The 21,217-nt window shown below is 41.3% G+C and overlaps 1 protein-coding gene across 1 annotated transcript in view; it reads left to right on the top strand.

The window, feature by feature from the left end:
- The window catches only part of DOCK2 (dedicator of cytokinesis 2), a gene marked incomplete at its 5' end in the record, with an annotated part of 156,106 nt that overhangs the window by 40,733 nt on the left and 94,156 nt on the right, over positions 1–21,217 (top strand). Inside the window, 3 exons of the mRNA XM_008586010.1 lie at positions 1,507–1,596; positions 2,726–2,826; positions 3,673–3,807. Coding sequence (XP_008584232.1) covers positions 1,507–1,596; positions 2,726–2,826; positions 3,673–3,807 — 326 coding nt within the window. The remainder of the gene's footprint in view (positions 1–1,506; positions 1,597–2,725; positions 2,827–3,672; positions 3,808–21,217) is intronic.

Below are 21,217 nucleotides of genomic sequence, written 5' to 3'. Positions count from 1 at the left end.
ATAAAACACGAAATTCAATAAATAGTAACTATTAATTATTTTTGTTATATGTTGCTATGCATAGCAGTATGATCTCAGTACTACATGCACATTATTGTTAGAAATAAAAGGTATTCTTGGTTTCTGCTGCTTGGAAAGCATTATGTATTAATGATAAAAAAGGGGAAGACATCAGGGCTCACATTTTAAGTAAAACAAGCAGAAAACAATGTAAATGTCAGGTGTATTACTGTGTCCTCATGGTAGTGGAGAATATAAAGCATCTCAAGTGCAGATCTAATTAAAGCAATCCTCCTCTCTAGCACTATGAACTGGGACAAGTGTTTCCCAGCAGTCCTGGTGATCTTGTTTCCATCAGGAACTTGGTACAGCTAGAAACATTGAGATTAAACATCGTTAGGTTGTAGTTCTGTGTTTTGAGGAATTGCAGGAAATATTGACCCATCCCTTAGGAGGGAGGGAAATCAGTTTTATTTAATTGCCCATGCCTGGAGAAGCATGGTAGAAAAACATTGAGATTAAACATCGTTAGGTTGTAGTTCTGTGTTTTGAGGAATTGCAGGAAATATCGACCCATCCCTTAGGAGGGAGGGAAATCAGTTTTATTTAATTGCCCATGCCTGGAGAAGCATGGTAGATTTTATAGATCAATGCTTTAAATGTGCACTATTGACCCACCTACCTGGTTCAGCAGTGGCAGAGATATTTAGTCCCCTTTATAAAGTCTATCCCCTTTGGGCAGCTTGGAGAAGTCACAGGGGAGGGGGGATTCCATTGCCTCCCTTTTGCATTCTTTTCTTTCTTTTTCAAAAAAGTTTTTTATTGAAGTATAATAAACACACAATAAAATAGATACAGCGTGCTTATCTCAAGAGTCTAGCTCAGTGATTTGATTTGATTTTTCGGTGGCTGGTCAGTACAGGGATGGAACCCTGGACCTTGGTGTTCCAGCACCGTGCTCTAACCAACCGAGCTAACTGGACAGTCTCCAGCTCAGTGACTTTTTACACACCGATGTACCCACCACCCAGTAAAGATACAGAACACTTTTTAGCATTGCAGTAAGTTCCCTCATATCCCTTCTGAATCATTAACTCACTTAGGGCAACTGCTTTTGACTACCATCATCATAGTGTGTTTTTGCCTGCTTATATCTGTATCATAAGGATAGAGCAATGAAGAACATACATTTTTGTGTCTGACTTATTTTGCTCAACACACTGTGTGCAAGGGTCATCCTCAGTGTGGCATGTGGAAGTAGTTTGCTCTTTTGCATAGTTGTACAGGATTCTGTAGTGTGAAAATGCCACTGATTACACATCCATTCTGCTGTTGGTGGACTGCTGGGTTGCTCCATGTTTGGGCTCTTGTGGACAAAACCGCTCTGCACCTCTTGAACATGGCATGTGGTGGAGGACTATCCACATTCTCTTGGATAGACACATAGGAGTGGATTTCTGGGTGACCTGCACTCTTTCTTAATGCAACCTTCATGGTTTTGTCCAGTTTCTCCAGGACACTCTGGACGCTCTCTTCAACATCATGATGGAGCATTCTCAAAGTAATGAGTATGACATCCTCGTCTTTGATGCTTTGGTAAGAGAGAGGGGACAGACGTTTAGTGACATTAGGTAACAATGTGTGTCTCACTGTGAAAAGAATGAGAACTTGTGGCCCTTTCCATGAATTCGTTGGAGTCCTTGTAATGTTTGGCAACCAGACCAATGAATGAACTGCTGCTGTTTCTTTTTGTTTGTTTCTAGTTCATTTGAAAACATGGGCCAGAGTAGGTGAAAGGAGAATTTTAAGTGTTTTCTGTCAGATTGACACTGGTTGAAAGTACATGAGACTGGATATTGTGAATGATTGCTTAGGCTTTCCATGAATGCCAGGCCTAGTCCTTGGCTAGGTTGCAAAACACCCAAAATGTTTCCTAACTCTCCTTTGACCTTCTCTTCCTCGTGTCCTCCAACTCACCTGAGCTGTTGCACTCCTCCTGCCCACCCAGAACTTTTCATGGTGGTATGCCATCCAGATCTTTCTTCCTTCCTCCTCCCAAGTGGTCTCTTCCTCCTCTCCCTGTCACAGCTCACATTTTCTCAGTATCATGTCAAAATAAACGTAAGAAAATCTACATTAGGGTATCAGTGCCCAACAAAGTCTTTATGTATTAATCCCTTGTGTCACAGACATTTGCATTTTTNTATCAGTGCCCAACAAAGTCTTTATGTATTAATCCCTTGTGTCACAGACATTTGCATTTTTGAAGAGGTTACATGGAGATGACTGTGGCTTAATTAAGTGCTTCCCAAGAGGGCCCCCTAGAATGCTAACCCTACGGGAAAGATGCCTCATGACAGAGAGATCCTTTGATTAAATAACTGAGGGAAGTGCTGAATGTTGCATGACTCTCTCGGAGATTCACAATGCACTTAAGTATATTAAAGTCTTTGAAAAGTTCTGCAATAAAGAAGTCAGTCAAATGATGATAACCTGAGATTTCTCAACTTATTTGACCATGAAATCCTTTTATCTTATAACACCCCACAGCACACCTCATGAAACACTTTTTGGGGAGATGCTACTTAAATGAGAAGGACTAACTATATCTTAGTGAGCTAACTCCTGGGCAAGAGAATTTTGATGGGGGTTTAGTTATGCCAGGTAAATATGGCTTCCTGCCCTGGACTATGTCTATGACACTAATTCCTTGCATCTTCCTCAGATCTACATAATAGGACTCATTGCAGATCGGAAATTCCAGCATTTTAACACTGTTCTGGAAGCTTACATTCAACAGCATTTCAGTGCTACGCTGGCTTACAAGTAAGTAACTGTGCACACTGGGATTTCTTATTCACCTCTTACTTGCCCTGCTAGGATGCCTAGGGCACAAGGAAGTTGAATAATTTCTTTTAGTATGTGTAAATACTCCCTTTTCTGACAAAATCCAACCCATGCTTGGGTAATTTGGATATCAATAAGAATATGCAAAACCTATAGGTTGGGATGAATACTTTATGGTAGCAGTAGTACAGGGAAGTGTTCATTCATTCATTCATTCATTCAGCTAGTCAACCATCATTTATTGAGCAGTTACTTGTGGTAGACACCAGTACTCAAAGGCTAGAGAGAAAGAAGTGCACATGCCAAGTAGCTCAGTGTAGCTTGGGTACTGAAAACTGAGGGTTAGGGATGGAGATAATGCTAGAAAGTTTGGTGGGGGACGAATTTGTGAAGGGGCCTAGAAAGGTAGGCCAAGTAATTTCAAGTCTGCCCTACTGATAAAGAAGGAACATGAAAAGTTTCTAAGCAAGGGAATTCCACAATATCACAAGAACATTTTCTATAGAAAGAAAAAGTTGAAAAAGACATTATCACCATGTTATTCCCACTCATAGCCTGATTGCGACTAGTTTTCCTAATCAAAGATTTTTTTCCTCACTAATTTTTTATTTGCTGGATTTTTATGGGCAAGAAATACCTATTCATTTCCTATAATAAATATGTTTTTAAGGCAGTGTTATTTTTATGCTTGCAAATGAGTGAGTGAGCTTGGCTATCCCACCACCTTTAACCTTTGATTGAATGCTTTATAATTTACTGAACAAACTAATTACCACACTGTGGGATAAAAAGATACGTGTTTTGAAAACATTATCCCTTATTCAGGAAACTGATGACAGTGCTGAAGACGTACTTGGATACCTCCAGCAGAGGGGAGCAATGCGAGCCGATCCTAAGAACGCTGAAAGCTTTGGAATACGTGTTCAAGTTCATTGTTCGATCGAGGACGTTATTTTCACAGTGAGTTCTTGTTATATAAAAGTGATTGATCAGCTCTGCAACTCCTCTGACATACAACAGTATTTGTACTGTAGGAGAAATTCTTTTATAAAATTATAACCAGCTCAGCTGTCGATCAAAAACAACTTAAGAATCCAACCTAGAGAGTTATAAGTATGTAATAATTGTACCCTCTAAGTTCATTTGGGGGTTAAAAAAAAAAAGGAAACCTTAACATTTTGCAGAGTTATGTTTCATCCAATGAATGTGATTTGTGAGTTGAAGCTCTTCTGTGTTTCATCTAGCATTCTTTATTTGATATGAAATATGGTGAAAATTTTCCAGAAATCTATATTTACCATTAGAGGAGCTGGCAGCGAGGAGAGCAGTACTCAAGGAGTTTGACATTTATTTGGCTCTAGTAGCTTGTGCATGGCAGAGGAGCTGGTGTTTGCAGTTGACCTGTCTGTCCTTGAGATCTTAGTAGCCAACAAGTAAGCTGACCCGTTAGAGCACTTTAAGAGATTTTGATGGTCAGTGTCACCGAATTTAACTGCCTTTTTGAAGGAATTTGGAGATGGAGACATTCAAATGCAATCCACCAAAGAACAATTTATGTTCATCCTGGCTATAAGGCAAGGTTAGATAGGATTGGTTGTGTGTGTGATCAGGTTGGTTGTGTGTGATGGGAAATAAGAAAACACAAACAAGAAATGTAGTGTCTGCGTTCTTATCAGTGCAAATGAAGAACACTCAAGTGCAATTGACTTAGGGGGAAATATGACTTTATTTTATTGCACCTTATTGAAAAATCCTGAACATAGATTGGCCTCAGGCATGGCTGAATTCAGATGCTCAGTGTAGCTTTAGATCTTGGCTTTGCTTTCCTTTTGTTGATTGCTTTCAGAGGCACATTTTCCAAAGTAGAGACCACTAGAAGATGTAGGTTTATATTCTACTAGCTGAAGCAATCCTAGATTCCTTGTTGTTTCAGCAAAATCCTAAGACAAAAGCTGTCTTGGGTCATGTGCTAAGGTCTGAATCAAACAATGTGGCCAGAGGGAAGAATATGCAACTTGTGTAGTTGTGGTCACATGTGCCCCTCTGGAGCTGTGAGTCAAGTCAGCCACTTATGGTATGGTCAGTCTTGGGAGAGATTGATTTCCCAAAAGAAGGTTGAAGTCTGTAACCATCACTTTGATCATGACAATGGATGGACTGCTAAAGCTTTATACTTGGCAAGACGTCTGAAACGGATAATGATTTAGGATTCTCCTAACACACTCTTTGAGATTTCAGATGATGAGTGTGTCTTGAACCATGCCATGAAACAAACATCACTTAGGTTATTCTGAAAGTGAAGTATCTGTTTCAATTTCTTTGGCTTGTCAGTTAGTTAGTCAAGTCTTAGCTGGAATATTCTTCCAAGTTCAAGAGATACTTATCAATTTTTTGAAAACCAGTAGGAGACTCCAGTGAGTCTTTCTAAGAGTTGAGTTTCTCGGGGGACATTCAAGTATTCAGATATTGTAGTTACAGATTAATAGGCAAAGATATCCCATCTTCCAAGTGAGAACGTTCAATCCATAAGAAGAATGTATCTTTTTTATTTATATCTTCTTCTCCAGTTCTTCCTTTTAGTTTATTCATCTTACTGTTTCTCCTGTATTTCTCTTCCTTCCTTCCTTCCTTCCTCTCTCCTTCCCATTCTTCCTTCGTATCTTTTTTCAACCTGTCTTATCTCTCTTAGTCATTGTCTCTTCCACATGTGCAAAAAAAATACATTTGTATATTTGCTTTCTTCTCCTCTGCCTCAATGAATGTCATCTTGCAGAACCCCTAACTCTTCAATAAGTGTAAATTCAGTGCTGCTGGAGTGCTAAGTGACTTTTGGTTTCTTAAGGAGAAGGTGATTTGTTATTCCTTGCTAAGTCCCCAGCATAATATAAAGAACATCGCTGACATTTGGTCAGGAGAGATGTCTCTAAGGCAACCCAGGCCTAACCTTGAATCTTTTCCCATGAACAAAAGTGTAGGCTGACCTGCAGAGGTCTAGGACCTCATGCTAGGAGAAGGTAAGTTTTGTGTGTGTTGTTCATTTTAGAATCTCTAGCAACAAACTGCTCTCCATTGGATCCTCGAGGGCACTGGGAAGTGGACAGGGTATTTCCCCATACCAGGGTTCAACTTACTTGGAAAACTAGAAAACAGAAGTTTAGTGCTTTGAGATTTCTAAGCCAGCTGGTGGGAAATCAGAACATAATTATTGCTTTTGGGCTTATTGTGTCTGGTATTGTGTTTCTGTTTCCTGTTACTCCTTTGTTCTTTTTCACCATGTGCCTAATTGTAGCTGATCTGGCTCCCATTATTTGTTCTCTTGCCATTTTTTTCCTTGCACATATTGCACATGAACATTTGCAAGGGCTGAGGATTTTCCTGTATCAATATGCAGGATGCAGTTGGGTAAGGAAGGAGAAGAAGTTGTTGAGTAGTAGTGGACTTTTTATTTTATTATTTTTAGGAAGATTTATGTATATTTAAAGCCAAAAAGAGTTAGTTCCTTGTCCTCCCCTTGTGCCACTAGTTCCTGAGTCAAAGTCTGGGGCAGGTGTCTCTGGGCACATGGCTGAACCATAGCAGCAAAGGAAGCTGGCAGAGTAGGTTCTAGCTTCTGCCATAGGAAGGCAGACTTAAAAATATAGAAAATTCCTAAATTATAAGGAGTGTGTCCAAAAGATGCTGTGGTGGCCATAAATATGATCAACACCCACTAGGCTTTTGTAGAATGACTGAGCCCCTGGGAGGTATATAGCATAGTGAGCAACATTCAGAAAGAGTGAGGAGATTATCTTCTAGGTATTGAGCTTCTTTTTTTTTTTTTCCTTTCCTGTGACCAGTAAGGGGATCGCAACCCTTGGCTTGGTGTCGTCCGCACCACCCTCAGCCAGTGAGTGCACTGCCCATCCATATACAGGATCCAAACCTGCAGCATGAGCGCCGCTGTGCTCCCAGCACCGCACTCTCCCGAGTGAGCCATGGGGCCGGCCCGGTATTGAGCTTCTTTACAAAGCCCCTCCCATCCATATACAGGATCCAAACCTGCAGCATGAGCGCCGCTGTGCTCCCAGAACCGCACTCTCCCGAGTGAGCCATGGGGCCGGCCCGGTATTGAGCTTCTTTACAAAGCCCCTTGCAGTATCTTTAATCCTGAAGCTCAGACAGCCAGTGGTGCTGATCCCCAGGGTTTCTGAGCCCATATTATTACTTGGAGTTTAGAGCAGCCTGTGCTTCCCTGTTCCACTCCATGGACACTGAGGAGTACCCCTTTCTACCAGCCAGACACATAGAAATGAGACTGCAGAGCTTCCACAAGAATGGCTCTCAAGGAGAGGAAATCCAGAGCATGGTGCTGCAGTAGGATTTGCTCCTTTTGTTCTTTATCAATCCTAATGCTGCCACAGGCTAGAGCAGAGGAGAGAGTGTGAAGTAATAGTTCACGCTGGACAGACCTTGGAGGAAGTGATATTTCTGTCCCCGTAAGTGCCTGGCTTAGTAAGTGACTAGCCTCACTGAGCCTCAGGTTCCTTATCTATAAATGGGGATAAACTAGCTTTTAGTGTTTTGTTGATAAAATGAGGTTATATGTACAGTGTTCCATGCAATATCTGGTACTTATCCCATAAATGTAATAGATGTTAGCTGTTATCATGTTTTCACCTAGGAGAGACAGCAAGGGTGCGTGTTTCAAAAACTCAGATTTAAATTGTTAAAAGAACGTTCTGGTGTCCTGATTTATGCTGAGAATTTGACTTACTGTTCTTGCTATCCTAAGCATTTCTTGGTGTTTATTTTTGGGGAGGTGGGGATACCTTTCACCACGTGTCTGTGCTTTTTGAGGACCACCATATGGGGACTTTCCTGTGCTTTTTGAGGACCACCATGTGGTCTCCTGCTGGCCCCATTGGATGGGTCCTGATTCTGTCTGCTGCTTGCATTTCCCTTCTGAGCGCACCCTGGCCCCTCTATCCCGAGTAGCTGCTGTATGCAGTTCTATGGCCCCTGCACGATATGCCTGTCTTTTCTTTGTATCTTGCCTTCAGCTCTCCTTAAAGACCTGCTCATTCAGTTTTTGCTTCCTCCTCTTCTCAGTGTAATCCCAGCCTCCTGGGTCTGCTCTGCCTTCCACCAGCCCCCATCCCCACCTTCTTGGTTTATGAGAGGCTCACTGGTTAAAGGTACTGTCTCCAGAACCAGGCTACTTGGGTTCGAATTCTGAGTCTGAATCCTACTATTACTGTTTACTAGTGTTTATAACCTTGGGGAAATTATTCTGCCTAAAGCTCAGTTTCCTTATATGTAACAGAGGCAGAATAATAGTACCTACCTTACAGGGTTGTTGTGCAGACTAAATGAGCTAATGGCATAAGACACTTAGCACTGTGCCTGTCACATAGCGATTGTCCACAGTTATTATTTACCTGCTAAGCACATTTTATGCATTACCTCCAGCAGTCTTCACAAAAGTCCCGTGGAGAACCTCATCTCTGACTTCATCTCCTGCTGCTCCTCATTCACTCTGTGCCAGCCACACTGGCCACCTTGCTGTGGCGCGAGCTTCTGACTTAAGGCCTTCGCACCCTTCTCCAGAGAGCTGCTTACTATCCCCTCCCCTCTTTCACATCTTTACTCAAACCTCACTACCCTATTTAAAATTGCAGCCCCCGCCCCAGCACTCTTGATTTCCCTTTCTCTCACTCTGCTTTTTGTCTTTTGTTTTCCTCCCCATAGAACTAATTACATGTTAGCATACTATATAATAATTAATTATGCTTTTGTTTACTGCCCCCTCCCTGCTAGAATGTCGGCTCCTCCAGTCTAGGAATCTTTGACTGTTTTGTACCCCGTTGTATCCCAAGCATTGGGAGCAGCACCTGGAACATAGTATGTACTCATTCAGTATGAAACTGGACACCATATCTAGCCCCCTTTCACAGATAGGGAAACTGAGGCTTAGATCCAGACTCAAAGATCTCACAGCTAAGAATTAGCAGAGTGAGTTTTGTACCCCACCTCATCTGATTAAGCAAATTGGAGAACCAGAACTTTGTTCTGGGCCAAGCAAGTGTGAATTCTTGTTAGCCAAATTGGGGGACTATCCCAATAAAGAGCAGCTACACCTTGAAGGGTCGGCTTGTTAAATGCCATTGGGGACTGCTGAGAGGTGCCAGGCATGGGTTTAGGTGCTAAGTCACAAGGTAATATCTCTGAGCACAGTAGGAATTCAGTACAGAAAATGATGTCTTGGAGCAGGAGTGGTCAGGAAAGGTGTCCTTGTCACTATGGCAAAGCTGTCCAGGCTACCATGACTTTATCCTCATTCCCAGGGAATGAATAAAGAAAAGCTGAAGAGGGTAGGCCCAGTGAGCTCACAGTCCTTGGAAATGAGTTATTTTGCCTCCTTTGGGAGCTGCAGTATCTGGAATATCATCCTGCTCCCCACCCCTCCCCTGGGAGCCAGGAGGGACCACCAATGTATGCACAGCACCATAAGTCTGCCTTGGTTGGTAGCTGCCACTGCAAATTGGGGCATCTTAGGAGCCTGGTTCACAGCTCGCATGGATACTTCCAGTCTGGCTCACCTCACCTGGGGCCCTCACATTATTGCCCTTTCTCTAGTTGCCTTCAGCATCAGTGATCTGAATCCAGGCCCCAGCTCTCTGGTGCTTCCTTTATTCTACTCCCTGCTTCCCCCAACTGCTACCTCATCCGCCACCAGCTCAGTGGCCTTGTATGTGAATATTATGTACTAGTTCACCTTCTAGGTCATGAATGTGTTAGGCAGCAAGATCGTCTGAATAATGCTCAGGCATGCCCAGTGTAGCCTGCAGCTGGAGGGAGTGCATAACCCTCTGCCTTTTTAAACAAATATGAATTTGACTTGAAGGCACTTGCCAGCGTGATTTGTTTTCATTGTTCATGTATGAATAAATATTAAAATGTAATCATCTGTTTCTGCTGAGCATGGGCTGAAACGCCTGTCACACTGCTATTCCTGTTTCTCGTGCATGTAATTCGTTTGCATGTTAATGCCATTTATTCCTGTGTAAGCTTCTGTTTTTGGTTTCGAATATAATTTCACTTTTTTTTGATGACAGTAATGGCTCAGTAAACTACACAATTTCAGTTAATGGAATTATTTTATGATAACATTAACTTGGCATCAGATCAGAATGGAAGAGAAAACAGTCATTGAAGGGATATTGTCAAACAGTTACTTCTCTTTAATTTATTATCTACTTTATGAGTTGCTGTAGTGATAATATTTTAGTGATAAGATATTATCTATTTTAGAGTGGGAAGCTAGCAGCCTGTTTCTCACGAACATATGTGAAAGTGCTTTGTCAACTGTTAAGTAAGTTGCTATTATTATAACATGAAATTGTGCATATCCACGAACTTTTAAATAGTTCTCTTTTCCCTTTTTCTATGGAAATATTGGTGAACATTTATTGAGCACCTGTTCTGTGCTAGGCACTCTATTAAATGCTGGGGACTCTGAAATTAGTAAGTCAGCTCCCTCAAGTACCAGCAATATAGTGGACAAGCTAGACATGCATCCCAGCAACCAAATCACCACTCTCTGCGACAAGAAATCATCAGCGACTTAATACAACAATGGAGGCTTGCAAATGGTTCTTAGGGGAGCAGACAAGTGTGAATGACAAACTCCACCCCGGGAGGATCGGTAATTCTCAGGGGAAGTGCTGTTTGAAACTAGATACTGAGAGGTATTTAGGAAGCCAGGCCATGGGAGAAACAAGAATCCCAAATTCTAAGCACGACATACAGAGTAGTACTTCCAATTACTCCTGCTACTCTTAGGTACCATTTATTAAGCTTCTCCTCGGTGCTTGGCCCTATATCACTTTTCACTGAACCTCACTTAATACAGACAACAATCCAGCAAAGTACAGGTGTTATTACATTTGTCATACAAAAGGGGAAATAGAGGCCCAGAAAGGTTCAGAAAGTGACTCCAGGTCACACAGCTAGCTGTTGGCAGGGAGAGATCTGACATCCAAGTGTAAGTTCCTGTGCCATGCTGTGTGCATACAAGAATAGCATGTGTGGAGAAGAGTGGCTAGTGGCTGAAGCTGCGGTGGTGGAGGAGGAGGGCGTGATGCGTCTGCAGAGGTGGGTTGAAGCTAGATTGTGAAACACCCTGATTGCCAGCTGCGTAAGTTCCTGTGCCATGCTGTGTGCATACAAGAATAGCATGTGTGGAGAAGAGTGGCTAGTGGCTGAAGCTGTGGTGGTGGAGGAGGACGGCGTGATGCGTCTGCAGAGGTGGGTTGAAGCTAGATTGTGAAACACCCTGATTGCCAGCTGAGGAGCTCGACTTCATCCCCTTGCAGGGGATTTGGTGTAGATGCTACCCTTCGTCCTTAGAGGACACAGTGACCACCTGCGGTAGTGTGAATTAATCCATTGGGATCAGGTAAAACTATTAAATTTTCTTTATTTTATCCTAGATGAAGAAATTAAACTTTATAAACAATTAGAACAGTACACAGATACACTTTATGAATAAAGATGTTGAAAGTCATGCTTTAAAATTTCTTTCTCATGGGGAATTGTTTGACAACCACTGCTCTTGGTAGTGGGGAGCCATTGAAGTTCCAAATTAGGGAATTAATCTGATTGGATTCGTGTTTTAGAAAGTACTATGGAAGGAAAGTTAGTTCCTTGGTTTGTGGAAGATGGTATAGAAGGGGGAGAGGCTGGAGGTGGGGAATCCATGGTGAAGCTATTGCAGTAGTCCAGGAAAGAGGACTTGAACTAGAGTAGTCACAGTGGGGCTGGATAGATGGCGAGATTTCCAGAACTAATTGAAGGTGGGAATGGAATTGAAGGAGAGTGACAAACCAACTTATCTGACACTGAATTTTTTGGCCCGTTTGACTGGGTATTGCTGACCAGCAAGATGAATACAGAGGAGAAGCAGGTTTTTCTAGTGTGTTTGGTTTGGGACATAAAAAAAATTGAGATGTTTATTGGCATATCCAGATGGAAATGTACAGCAAGCAATTAGATACAGATTTGGAGTTGAGGAGAGTGGAGAATAGAGATATAGTTCTGATAGAAATTGATCCGAAGAGGTATTTGAAGCTGTAGCACAAAATGAGAAATGCTATAAAACTCAAGATGAAACCTAAGGAATTAGCTAGTTGAAAGGATGGGTGAGGGGACAGTTCTGGATCGAGGACATAGGAGAGGAAGCAGGAGAGACAGGCATTCCAGGAACCAGGAAAGAGTGCATTTCCAGGAGGGAGCATCAGTAATGTCAGCTGCTACAGTGAAGTCATGGGACTGAAAACTGATGAGAGGCATGACATTTTGCAATTAGGAGGTCACTGGTGAATTAGCCAGTCCTTTCCCAGAGCTTAGCATCTTTCCTAATATTCAGTCTGGAGGCCATCAGAGGGACCAGGGCTTGAAGCGCAATGGATTTCTGCTGATCTGCATGTGAATTACCTACATTTGGATTATCCTTCACCAGGGTGTAATCCTAAACCAGCTTCCCCTTGCCCGTTCTTCAGAGGCTGGGCACACAGTTTCATACCCCACTCACAGCAAAGTGTGAGACACTGGTCTTGTCTGCTTCCATGGTCCCTGTAAATAGTTTAATTTCACAGAACAAGGCTATCTGCTGTTGACAGTTAAGGGAAAAACCATGGAGGACACAAGATTTTCATTCTTCTGGTTGAAGCAGTAGATGATATCCTTTTCTTGTTAACTCTTTGTTAGAAGTCTGGGAGCTAGCTTGCTGGCAGAATCCTTGCCTGAGCTCAAAAATGGCTGTTTCTGTTAAATGCTGAAGCTGACAGTTACTCAGAGAATGACTTGGGTGAGAGAGCGATTTACTGAATAAATATGTAGATTTAGAAAATGTGTTTGCAAATCCCCTGCAACTAAATATGAACATGCCAGATAAGAAGGGTGTAGTTTGCCAGAGGAGTGAAATTCACCAAGCTAACACAATTGTCAGGGAGGACGAACTGAATTGGCATGACTCGATGTACTTTGTGATCCACTTCAAATGCACTTGAGGCAGGCATCACCGCGAAGTAGAATTTGTTTCCTTAACAGAAAATAATGCATTGCTCAGTTGTTGGGCTTGCTGCTTATCATGTTTTTTGGGTGGAAGGAAAATTGAAAAGGACTCAGTTATGAGGCACATGTGGTCACTGTCCTTCAAGTCTTGACAGTTGTCCCTCTCTACCCCAGATCTACTCTCCTAATGTAGCCTGTTACAGAGACACATTGATATCATTCATTCATTTATGCATTCAGTAATCATTTTTGAGTCTTACTATTTGGCCAAGTTCTATGCTAGAATACTATAGTGAACAAGAGAGATGTCGCCTCTCTGGGGGAGACAGAAAAAACCCCCACAAAAAACCAAGTAGTTGCAAACTGTGATAAATGCCAGGGAAGAAAATAAGCAAGTAGCTGAGGTGGGTGTTAAAGAGAGGAGGTGCTGAAGCCAGACTGCCCCCCCACAAAAAACCAAGTAGTTGCAAACTGTGATAAATGCCAGTGAAGAAAATAAGCAAGTAGCTGAGGTGGGTGTTAAAGAGAGGAGGTGCTGAAGCCAGACTGCCTGGATTTGAATCTCATTGACTGTGTGACCTCAGGTAAGTAAGCTAACCTCTGTGCCTTAGTTTCCTTGTCTAAAGTGGGGATGACCTCACAGTTTTATTGTGAGGATTCTGAAGATAAACTGAGATGTGAAGGATGCAAATGAACCAGCCATGCAAGGGAAGAGGAGTCTTGGGGAGGAAGAGTATGAGTAAGTGCCCTCAAGAATGAGCTTGAGGTTTTGTAGAAAGTTGGAGAAGACTAGTGTGGCTGACACATAGTAAACAAAGGAGAGAACAGGAGTGAGATGAATTTGGAGAGCTAGGCAGAGCCTACCAGGCAGGGATTATTCTAAATGTATTGCAAAGTCCTCAGAAGGCGTTTAACTGAAAATACGTACACATGAGGTAGCACACTATAATACTTAGATGGCAAGAAGGGTTTGTTTCATGTGCCACGTGTGTTTTATAACCCCCACAAGCCTCTTTGGTTACATCATGTAAGACACACATGACATAAACTATCATTCTTTAATTGGGTTAGAGGATAGACATAGCCCGTGCTTCCTCAAATCTTTGAGCAATTCCTATAGTTCTTGCAATCTCTCAACTCTGCTAAGCATTATCGTTTTATAATCACAGCATTTATTATATTTTAATGCCATTTATGTTTATGTTTATTATTGTTCATGTTTATTGTGCCATTTATGTTTATTGTTAACTCTTTGCTAGAAGTCTGGGAGCTAGCTTGCTGGCAGAATCCTTGCCCAGGCTCAGAAATGACTGTTTCTGTCAAATGCTGAAGCTGACAGTTCCTCAGAGAATGACTTGGGTGGGAGAGCAATTTACTGAATAAATATGTAGATTTAGAAAATGTGTTTGCAAATCCCCTGTAACTAAATATGAATTAGTTATGAATTGGCCACCATGAATTTTTTAAGTGCATGATTATAGTTACTTCTCAATTATCTGTTAATGTATGGCCCTAAAGACCCATATTACCCAAAGCAGCAGATGCTGTCCAAGTCATTTGATAGGATCATTAGAGTGCACCTTGCAGAGATGCGTTCTTGTGTGCAGGTGTACTGTTCCTTGGAAGAATGTTCTTCTGAGGTAATTTGCTGGGCTAAATGGTATTCATTATTTTTTCTTGATTTTCTATCAGATGGGCATTCTTGAGGGGGAGGGCAAACCTGCATGTCTTGGGTACCATGTGGGTGACAAAATGAAGACGTTGCCCATAATTAAACATATTTTGTGAATAAGTCACAGATGATAATGCTATCATGCCAGCAACTAAGAATATCCTAGATAGCATGAGCCACAGCATATTATACTGCTTACCTCTCTCTTCCTTGAAACACATATTTCCTTTGTCTTCTGTAACACAGAAGTCTTTGTATTCCTAATACTTCTCAGACCACTGTTGTTCCCTCTATAGAGCTTCTAAATGCTCAGACTGGCCCTCTCCTCCTTTCACTCAATTTCCACTCCACAGGTGAACCAATCCAAACCCATTGCTACAGTGATCACTTCTGTGCAGATAACCGAGAAATCCAGCCTGACCTCTTCACCAAGTCCCAGATCCATATGTTCAATCATTTGCTTGATATCTTCCTCTTTAGTAACTCAAAGGTAGTTCAAAGTTGGTATAACCAACTCATGACGTCCCCCACCTCACCCACAGTCCAGCACGTTGCATGAGGCAGAGATGCGGGACTTGTTCTTGGCACCTCATTTTCTACTACTCCCCATGTGATCCACAGTCAAGTCTCAACATTTTCCCCTCTTAAATGTCTCTGAAATTCATTTACATCTTTGCCTCTTTACTACCAAACTCCTACTCTAAGTTCTCACCATCTCACCCCTGGGTTACATCTTAGCTTTCTCCAGCGGTCTTTCTGCATCTATTCCTGTCCTCCCAGGCTCTATCCTCTGTAAAGATTTTTGGATTTCCTAAATAGACAATTATAACATCTGTAAATATGGAAGGTTTCATGTCTCCCTTTCTAAGCCTAATTCTTTTTCTCCCTATCTTACTGCACTGGCTAGGATTTTAGGTCAGTGTTGAACAGAAATGGTGTTAGATATAGTGCACTGGGTTTTTATTATAGATGCTTTTTATTAGTTTAAGCACGTCCCATTCTATTAGTAATTTGATAATGATGTTCATTAGGAAGAGATAATGAGTTTTATTGTGATGACTGATATTTTGAATTTATTTCTATCATCTTAGCTGTGCATCCTCCCACTACCCTAATTCTTCTGTCCATTGTTTCCTTTCCTTCTTTTGGATTGTTTTCAATTTTCTCATCTACTTTTTCCCCCTTTACTAGCTTGAAAGTTACATTTTATATTCAATTCTATTCATGGCTACCTAGATATTTCATTACACATATTTAATTTAATAAAGTCTTAAGTTAATATCTTTAGCATTTCCTTGAATAATAAAAGGATTTTAGAAGACTCACTTCCTTCTTAAAATTATGCTAAAATTATGCAGTATTTTAGTTTTACTTTTTTTTAAAAAACTGCACAAATTAGACATTATTATTATTTTAAACAGTCAGTATTTGTTTATGTTTTTACCCATAAAAGTTATTTGACACTACTGTGCTGTACATTTTAAAATAGTTAAGATGATAAATTTTATATTCTATGCTTTTTAACTACAATAAAAAAAGAAAAGTCCATTATTCCTCCTGTAATCTTAGACCTTTCATGTGTTTTCTTTCTTTCTGAAGTAAATCTTCTAGAATTAACTTTAGGAAACTCTGTTGGTAAAACTTCTCAAATTTGACTACTCTGCTTTTTGTTGGTTTGTTTTGTTTGCTGACATTTGCTGTTCATGTTAATGGTCAGTCTTGCTGTTGTTTGTTTATAGGCATTCTGTTTTTTTCTCTCTGGCAGCTTTTAAGATCATCTCTTTGTCTTTAATGTTCTGCAGTTTTACCATGATGGAATGAGGGTTTTTTTTTTTTTATATATATATGTATTCTAGAAGTTAGTTTTCCTGAATTTGGAGTTTTGTGTATTTAATACCTATTCCAAAAAAATGCTCATTATTATCTTTTTTAATATTTGAATTTTCCCATATATCCTACTATCTCCCTAAAATGTCAGCTCATCTATGTTAGACCTCATTAGATTCTCCAGGTCTCATAAACTCTCTTTCATATTTTCTATCTTTTGGGTTTTTGGGGTTCATTTTGGCTAATATCTTTGAACCTGTTTTCCAGCTCACCAATTTCTCTCTTCAGCTGTGTCTAATATGCTGTTTAAATCATTGACCGCGTAGTTCATTTCAATTATTACATTATTTTCAGAAATCCCATTCATTGTTTTTCAAATCTAATTTGTCATTTTTATATTTGTTTCTTGATCATATTTTAAAGTATCCTTTTCATATTTTGAAGTATATCAAATGTGTTGACTTTACATTCTTTGTTGTATAATTCCAATAGGGAGAGTCTTTGTGGGTCTCATTCTGCTGTCTCTGTTTTGGGTAGCCTTGTTTCCTTGTACATTTTGTTGTTATTATTATTTCTTAAAGCTATTTTTGGGGGGGAATTTTATTATTTGGTATATATATTTTTAGTCTTGAATTAAAGCTTCTATTTTCCTTCAAAGAAAATCAGAGTTTCTGGGCACTACCAACCAGAGACTTCTTTAAATTAAAATTTCTGTTTCTGAGTGCAAGCGAGGAACATGAAGTTAAAAGAAACAAAAACAAAACAAAACACAGAAGAGGACTGGCTTGTGGTTGACAATTCTCACTAGAGGTGTGTTTTCCGTCTACACCCAACACCAAGGACCAGGTAGTTTCCTTACTGTTCCCTTTCATGCAATAGGTTTATTTCTCATCCTCCTTTGCAAAGAAAGTATAACAATTTTGGAAACCAGGTTTGTGTGAGGGTCCGCAGGAAGTAGCCCTAGGATTTACATCATTCCTTTGGGGCAAAGCTGGTTCTATTGCTCTGAAATGCTCAGAGTCCGATGCTGCTTTGTGTTGTCCTCTGTGGATTCCTTATTCTCTAGACAGTTCAGTGATTCATTTTTAAAATCCAAATTTGGTAGTTGTTTTCACTGAGAGGTTTTCCAAGGTATTTTGTCTATCATACTGCCAGAATGGAAGTCTTTAAACTTTATGCTACCCAGCAGCCTGAGTGATCTTTACACAGTTTAAATCAGGTCAAGGTTCTCTCCTTAAAGTCCTCTAATTTCTTCCTCCTCTTTTTAGGATGAAGACAATACCTAACAAGGCCTGCAAGGGTCTGCTGGTCTGGCCCCTGGTGGCCCCTTCAGTCTCCCTTCACTTGACCTCCCCAGGCATTCTCCACTCTGAGGCCCACGGCCCCATCTCTCAGGACCCCCAGGCGGGTGTTGGGCTGGCTGTGTTGCTGGCCTGGATATCTATGTTTTAGTTTTCTTCCCCTCAACCTTATGGCTTACTTCCCGGGGCAACTTGATTGTTCTGTTCATTTGGTTTCAGGCCAGTATGCCAGCTGGGTCAGTGGAGGTCTGCTGACTAACATGCAGCCCTGGAGTTTAAAGCTCATCTGTTTGGCCCAGGGCTCCTCTTCTTTTATTAATATTTTCTCCTCTGATATGATTAAATGTAGTAATCTAGTTCCTCCCCCATTGTAGTAAGTGTTAGAATGTGGCCTCTCCTAAACCTCGGAAGCCAACGCAGAGCCTGCTAAGGATATTGTACTGCTGCATTTGTCTGCTGCGTGCATTGCAGGCTCAGATTTCCTGAGTCCAGGCTTTTGCCATTTTTTCCCACTTTGGAAGTCATCCATGAGCAGGGGAAATGTATGCCTTGTGGGTAGTTCACAGATAATCTCAGGGCCTAGAAATCTAAAGATGGAGAATAGCTCTTTAGTACTTGGGTGTTACTCGACTATTTTAGAATTTCTCTTAGAGAGTGTAGCTTCTAAAAGGGCTCTAACTCAGCGTTTTTTCTTCCTCACATTCAGCAAGAATATATTACATACTTGTTTATGCATATTGGGCCATAAAACTTGGTTCCTCGTTTTAAGAACCCGAGTTGCTAATGAAACTTTCTATCTATTTCAAAATGAGTTGAAATATTTGTCTAGTGGTAGAGGTTTGGTTTGCTTCAGCAGCCAAGTTTTTACCCAATACATATTTATTGATCAGGCCACTACGCTAGGTACTGGAAATACAACAATGAATTGGACAGACTTGGGCCTAGTCTTCATGGAATTTTTGGTGTAGTTGGGAAGAGAGTCATTAAGCAGATAATCATGTGGATGCATGTAAAATCAAGGGAGATATGTGTGAGGTGCCCTGAAAGCATGTAATAAGGAGATCAAGTCTTGTCATGGGATCAGGGAGGCTTTTCTGAACAGTTCTGTGACCTGAGTGATGAGTAGGAGTTGGCAGGTGGACAAGGGTGTAATAGGTGAAAATAAATCCAGAGGGAGCTCCCTAACATAGGATGAGCTTGATCCAGTCGAACTGTAGAAATGCCCAGGTGGCTAGAATTCAGTGACCAAGGGACAGAGTGGCTGGAGATTATCGAGAGGGGTAGGTAGGGACAGATCTTGAAGAGCTTTGAATCTTGGGCCGTAAGTCTGCACATTATACTGAGGGAAATGGGCAGCTATTAAAGGATTTTAAACAGGAAAATGCTATGAACCCATTTGTGTTTTTAAAAAGATCCCTCTGGGCCGAGCCTGTGGCGCATTCGGGAGAGTGCGGTGCTGGGAGCGTGGCGACCCTCCCGCCGTGGGTTCGGATCCTGTATAGGGATGGCCGGTGCGCTCACTGGCTGAGCGCAGTGTGGGCGACACCACACCAAGGGTTGCGATCCCCTTACCGGTCACGAAAAAAAAAAAAAGACAAAAGAAAAATAAAAAATAAAAAGATCCCTCTGACCACTGTGTAGAAAACGGATTGAAAGAGGGTAAGAGTGAGGGAGGGAGATTGGTTCAGAGACCCTTACAGGCAAGAGGTGACGGGGGGCTGGGACAAAAGAAAAATAAAAAATAAAAAGATCCCTCTGACCACTGTGTAGAAAACGGATTGAAAGAGGTTAAGAGTGAGGGAGGGAGATTGGTTCAGAGACCCTTACAGGCAAGAGGTGACGGGGGGCTGGCCCCGTGGCTCAGTCAGGTGGGCACGGCGCTGGTAGCGCCGAGGCTGCAGGTTCAGATCCTATATAGGGATGGCCGGTGCGCTCACTGGCTTAAATTATTAATTTAATGTATAGATTTCAAGATTTTACTCGGTTTGAGTGTGTGTGTGTGTGTGTGTGTGTGTGTGTGTGTGTATAATCATTCTGCAACTTAATTTTTTCTCTTATCACTAAAGATGTCATGGAAACCTCCTAAATTATTAAAAATCTAAAGAAAGAAATTATTAGAGAAGCAGTTAAAACTTAATTTCTTCTTGGCATTCAAACTTTTAGACCAACTCGGCCATAGAGAAAGAGCTGGAAAGACTCTAATGAATATTAGCTTCTCTTTCAAATAGATGATGTAATCTATATTTTTCTCTATATGTCTTGGAAGCATGGGGGGCAGGGAGAGAGAGACATCGAGATTCTACCCTTAGGAACATTGTTTTGGGAATATTCAATTTCTAATTATATTCGGGGAAAAAATCCGGAATACTATTTTTCATGCTAATGGAGAAATTTACTTAAGTGCAGAATTATGCAACTTAGCTCTTCTTGCCAAATTACATAAAGTCTGCAGCTTCTATCAGTAGAATGAAGGATGGCATGGGGCACACATCACTCTCTATTCATAACTTAGAGTTCTTTTGAAGGCTTTTGCCTGCATCTTATTACCTACTTACTATTAATTTATTATGCAGGCTTGCCATATTTTAAAAGTAAAGTGAGTGTTTTAGATGGATTGTTTTTCTTTCATTTCTTCCATATTGTTAACATCTATTTTTTTTTTTTATTTAGGCTGTTTATGCTTCCACCTGAGGCAGTTTTTCTTCAGCAATTGCATTAATTTTTATGCATTCATTGGAGACATTTTTCAAAACCAGATCCCCACGTGTTGAGTTTGTCTTTTTTCCTTTCATCCACAAATCATTCTTCTCCGGGGTTGTTTACAGGAAGAAGACTGAGGGGTGATCCCTCCTCAAATGTCAGAGTCTGGAAAAGTAGCAGCTCAAATAGAAATAATTTTGCCATTGACAGAAGGATTGGCCACAGGAGCTGGTAGGAGCCTTGCCACTGGGCTGCTGGTGATATTCAACAAAATAAAGCCTACATGGGGTCATATATGGCCATGAGGGCTCCTTGACAATTTGCAATGGCTACATTGTAGCCCTCCTAACTTTTCCTTGCATATTCCCTTTCTGACAGATCTTTATTTGCTTTCTCTTCTGAGAGAGTGAATAACTTTACATTTCAACTCTGCTACCCTTCAAAAGAGCAGACCACCATTGAGTGAGACAGCTAACTGCAAGCTCATTACACCACAATCCCATGTCTTAATCCTCAATTCCGTATTTATTTAAGATCCAAAGACCTTGGTGGTGGGGAAAGGGTGGGGATGGTGACAGTGATCATAAAGTGAAGAGATGAATCAGGGAGGGGACTCTTCCTTTCACAAGCCCTTCCGGCCCTATTTCCTTGACGTAAATGTGCCTGCTGAGTGCACTGAAGGGTGTCTTTCTATAAGCAGGATCAATAAATGCAAGGATGGTTTTCAGACAGTTAGACACAGCCACTGGTTTGGCTACAATTATTCTTGGTCCCAGGTGGAGGGGTCGGGGGGGGGGGGGGGGGGGGGGGGGGGGGA

Source organism: Galeopterus variegatus, unplaced genomic scaffold, assembly GCF_000696425.1.
Source record: "Galeopterus variegatus unplaced genomic scaffold, G_variegatus-3.0.2 Scaffold3800, whole genome shotgun sequence".
In the NCBI taxonomy this organism is placed as follows: Eukaryota; Metazoa; Chordata; class Mammalia; order Dermoptera; family Cynocephalidae; genus Galeopterus; species Galeopterus variegatus.
Note: the sequence above shows the minus strand (reverse complement) of the source record. Positions and strands in the feature narration are given on the sequence as shown.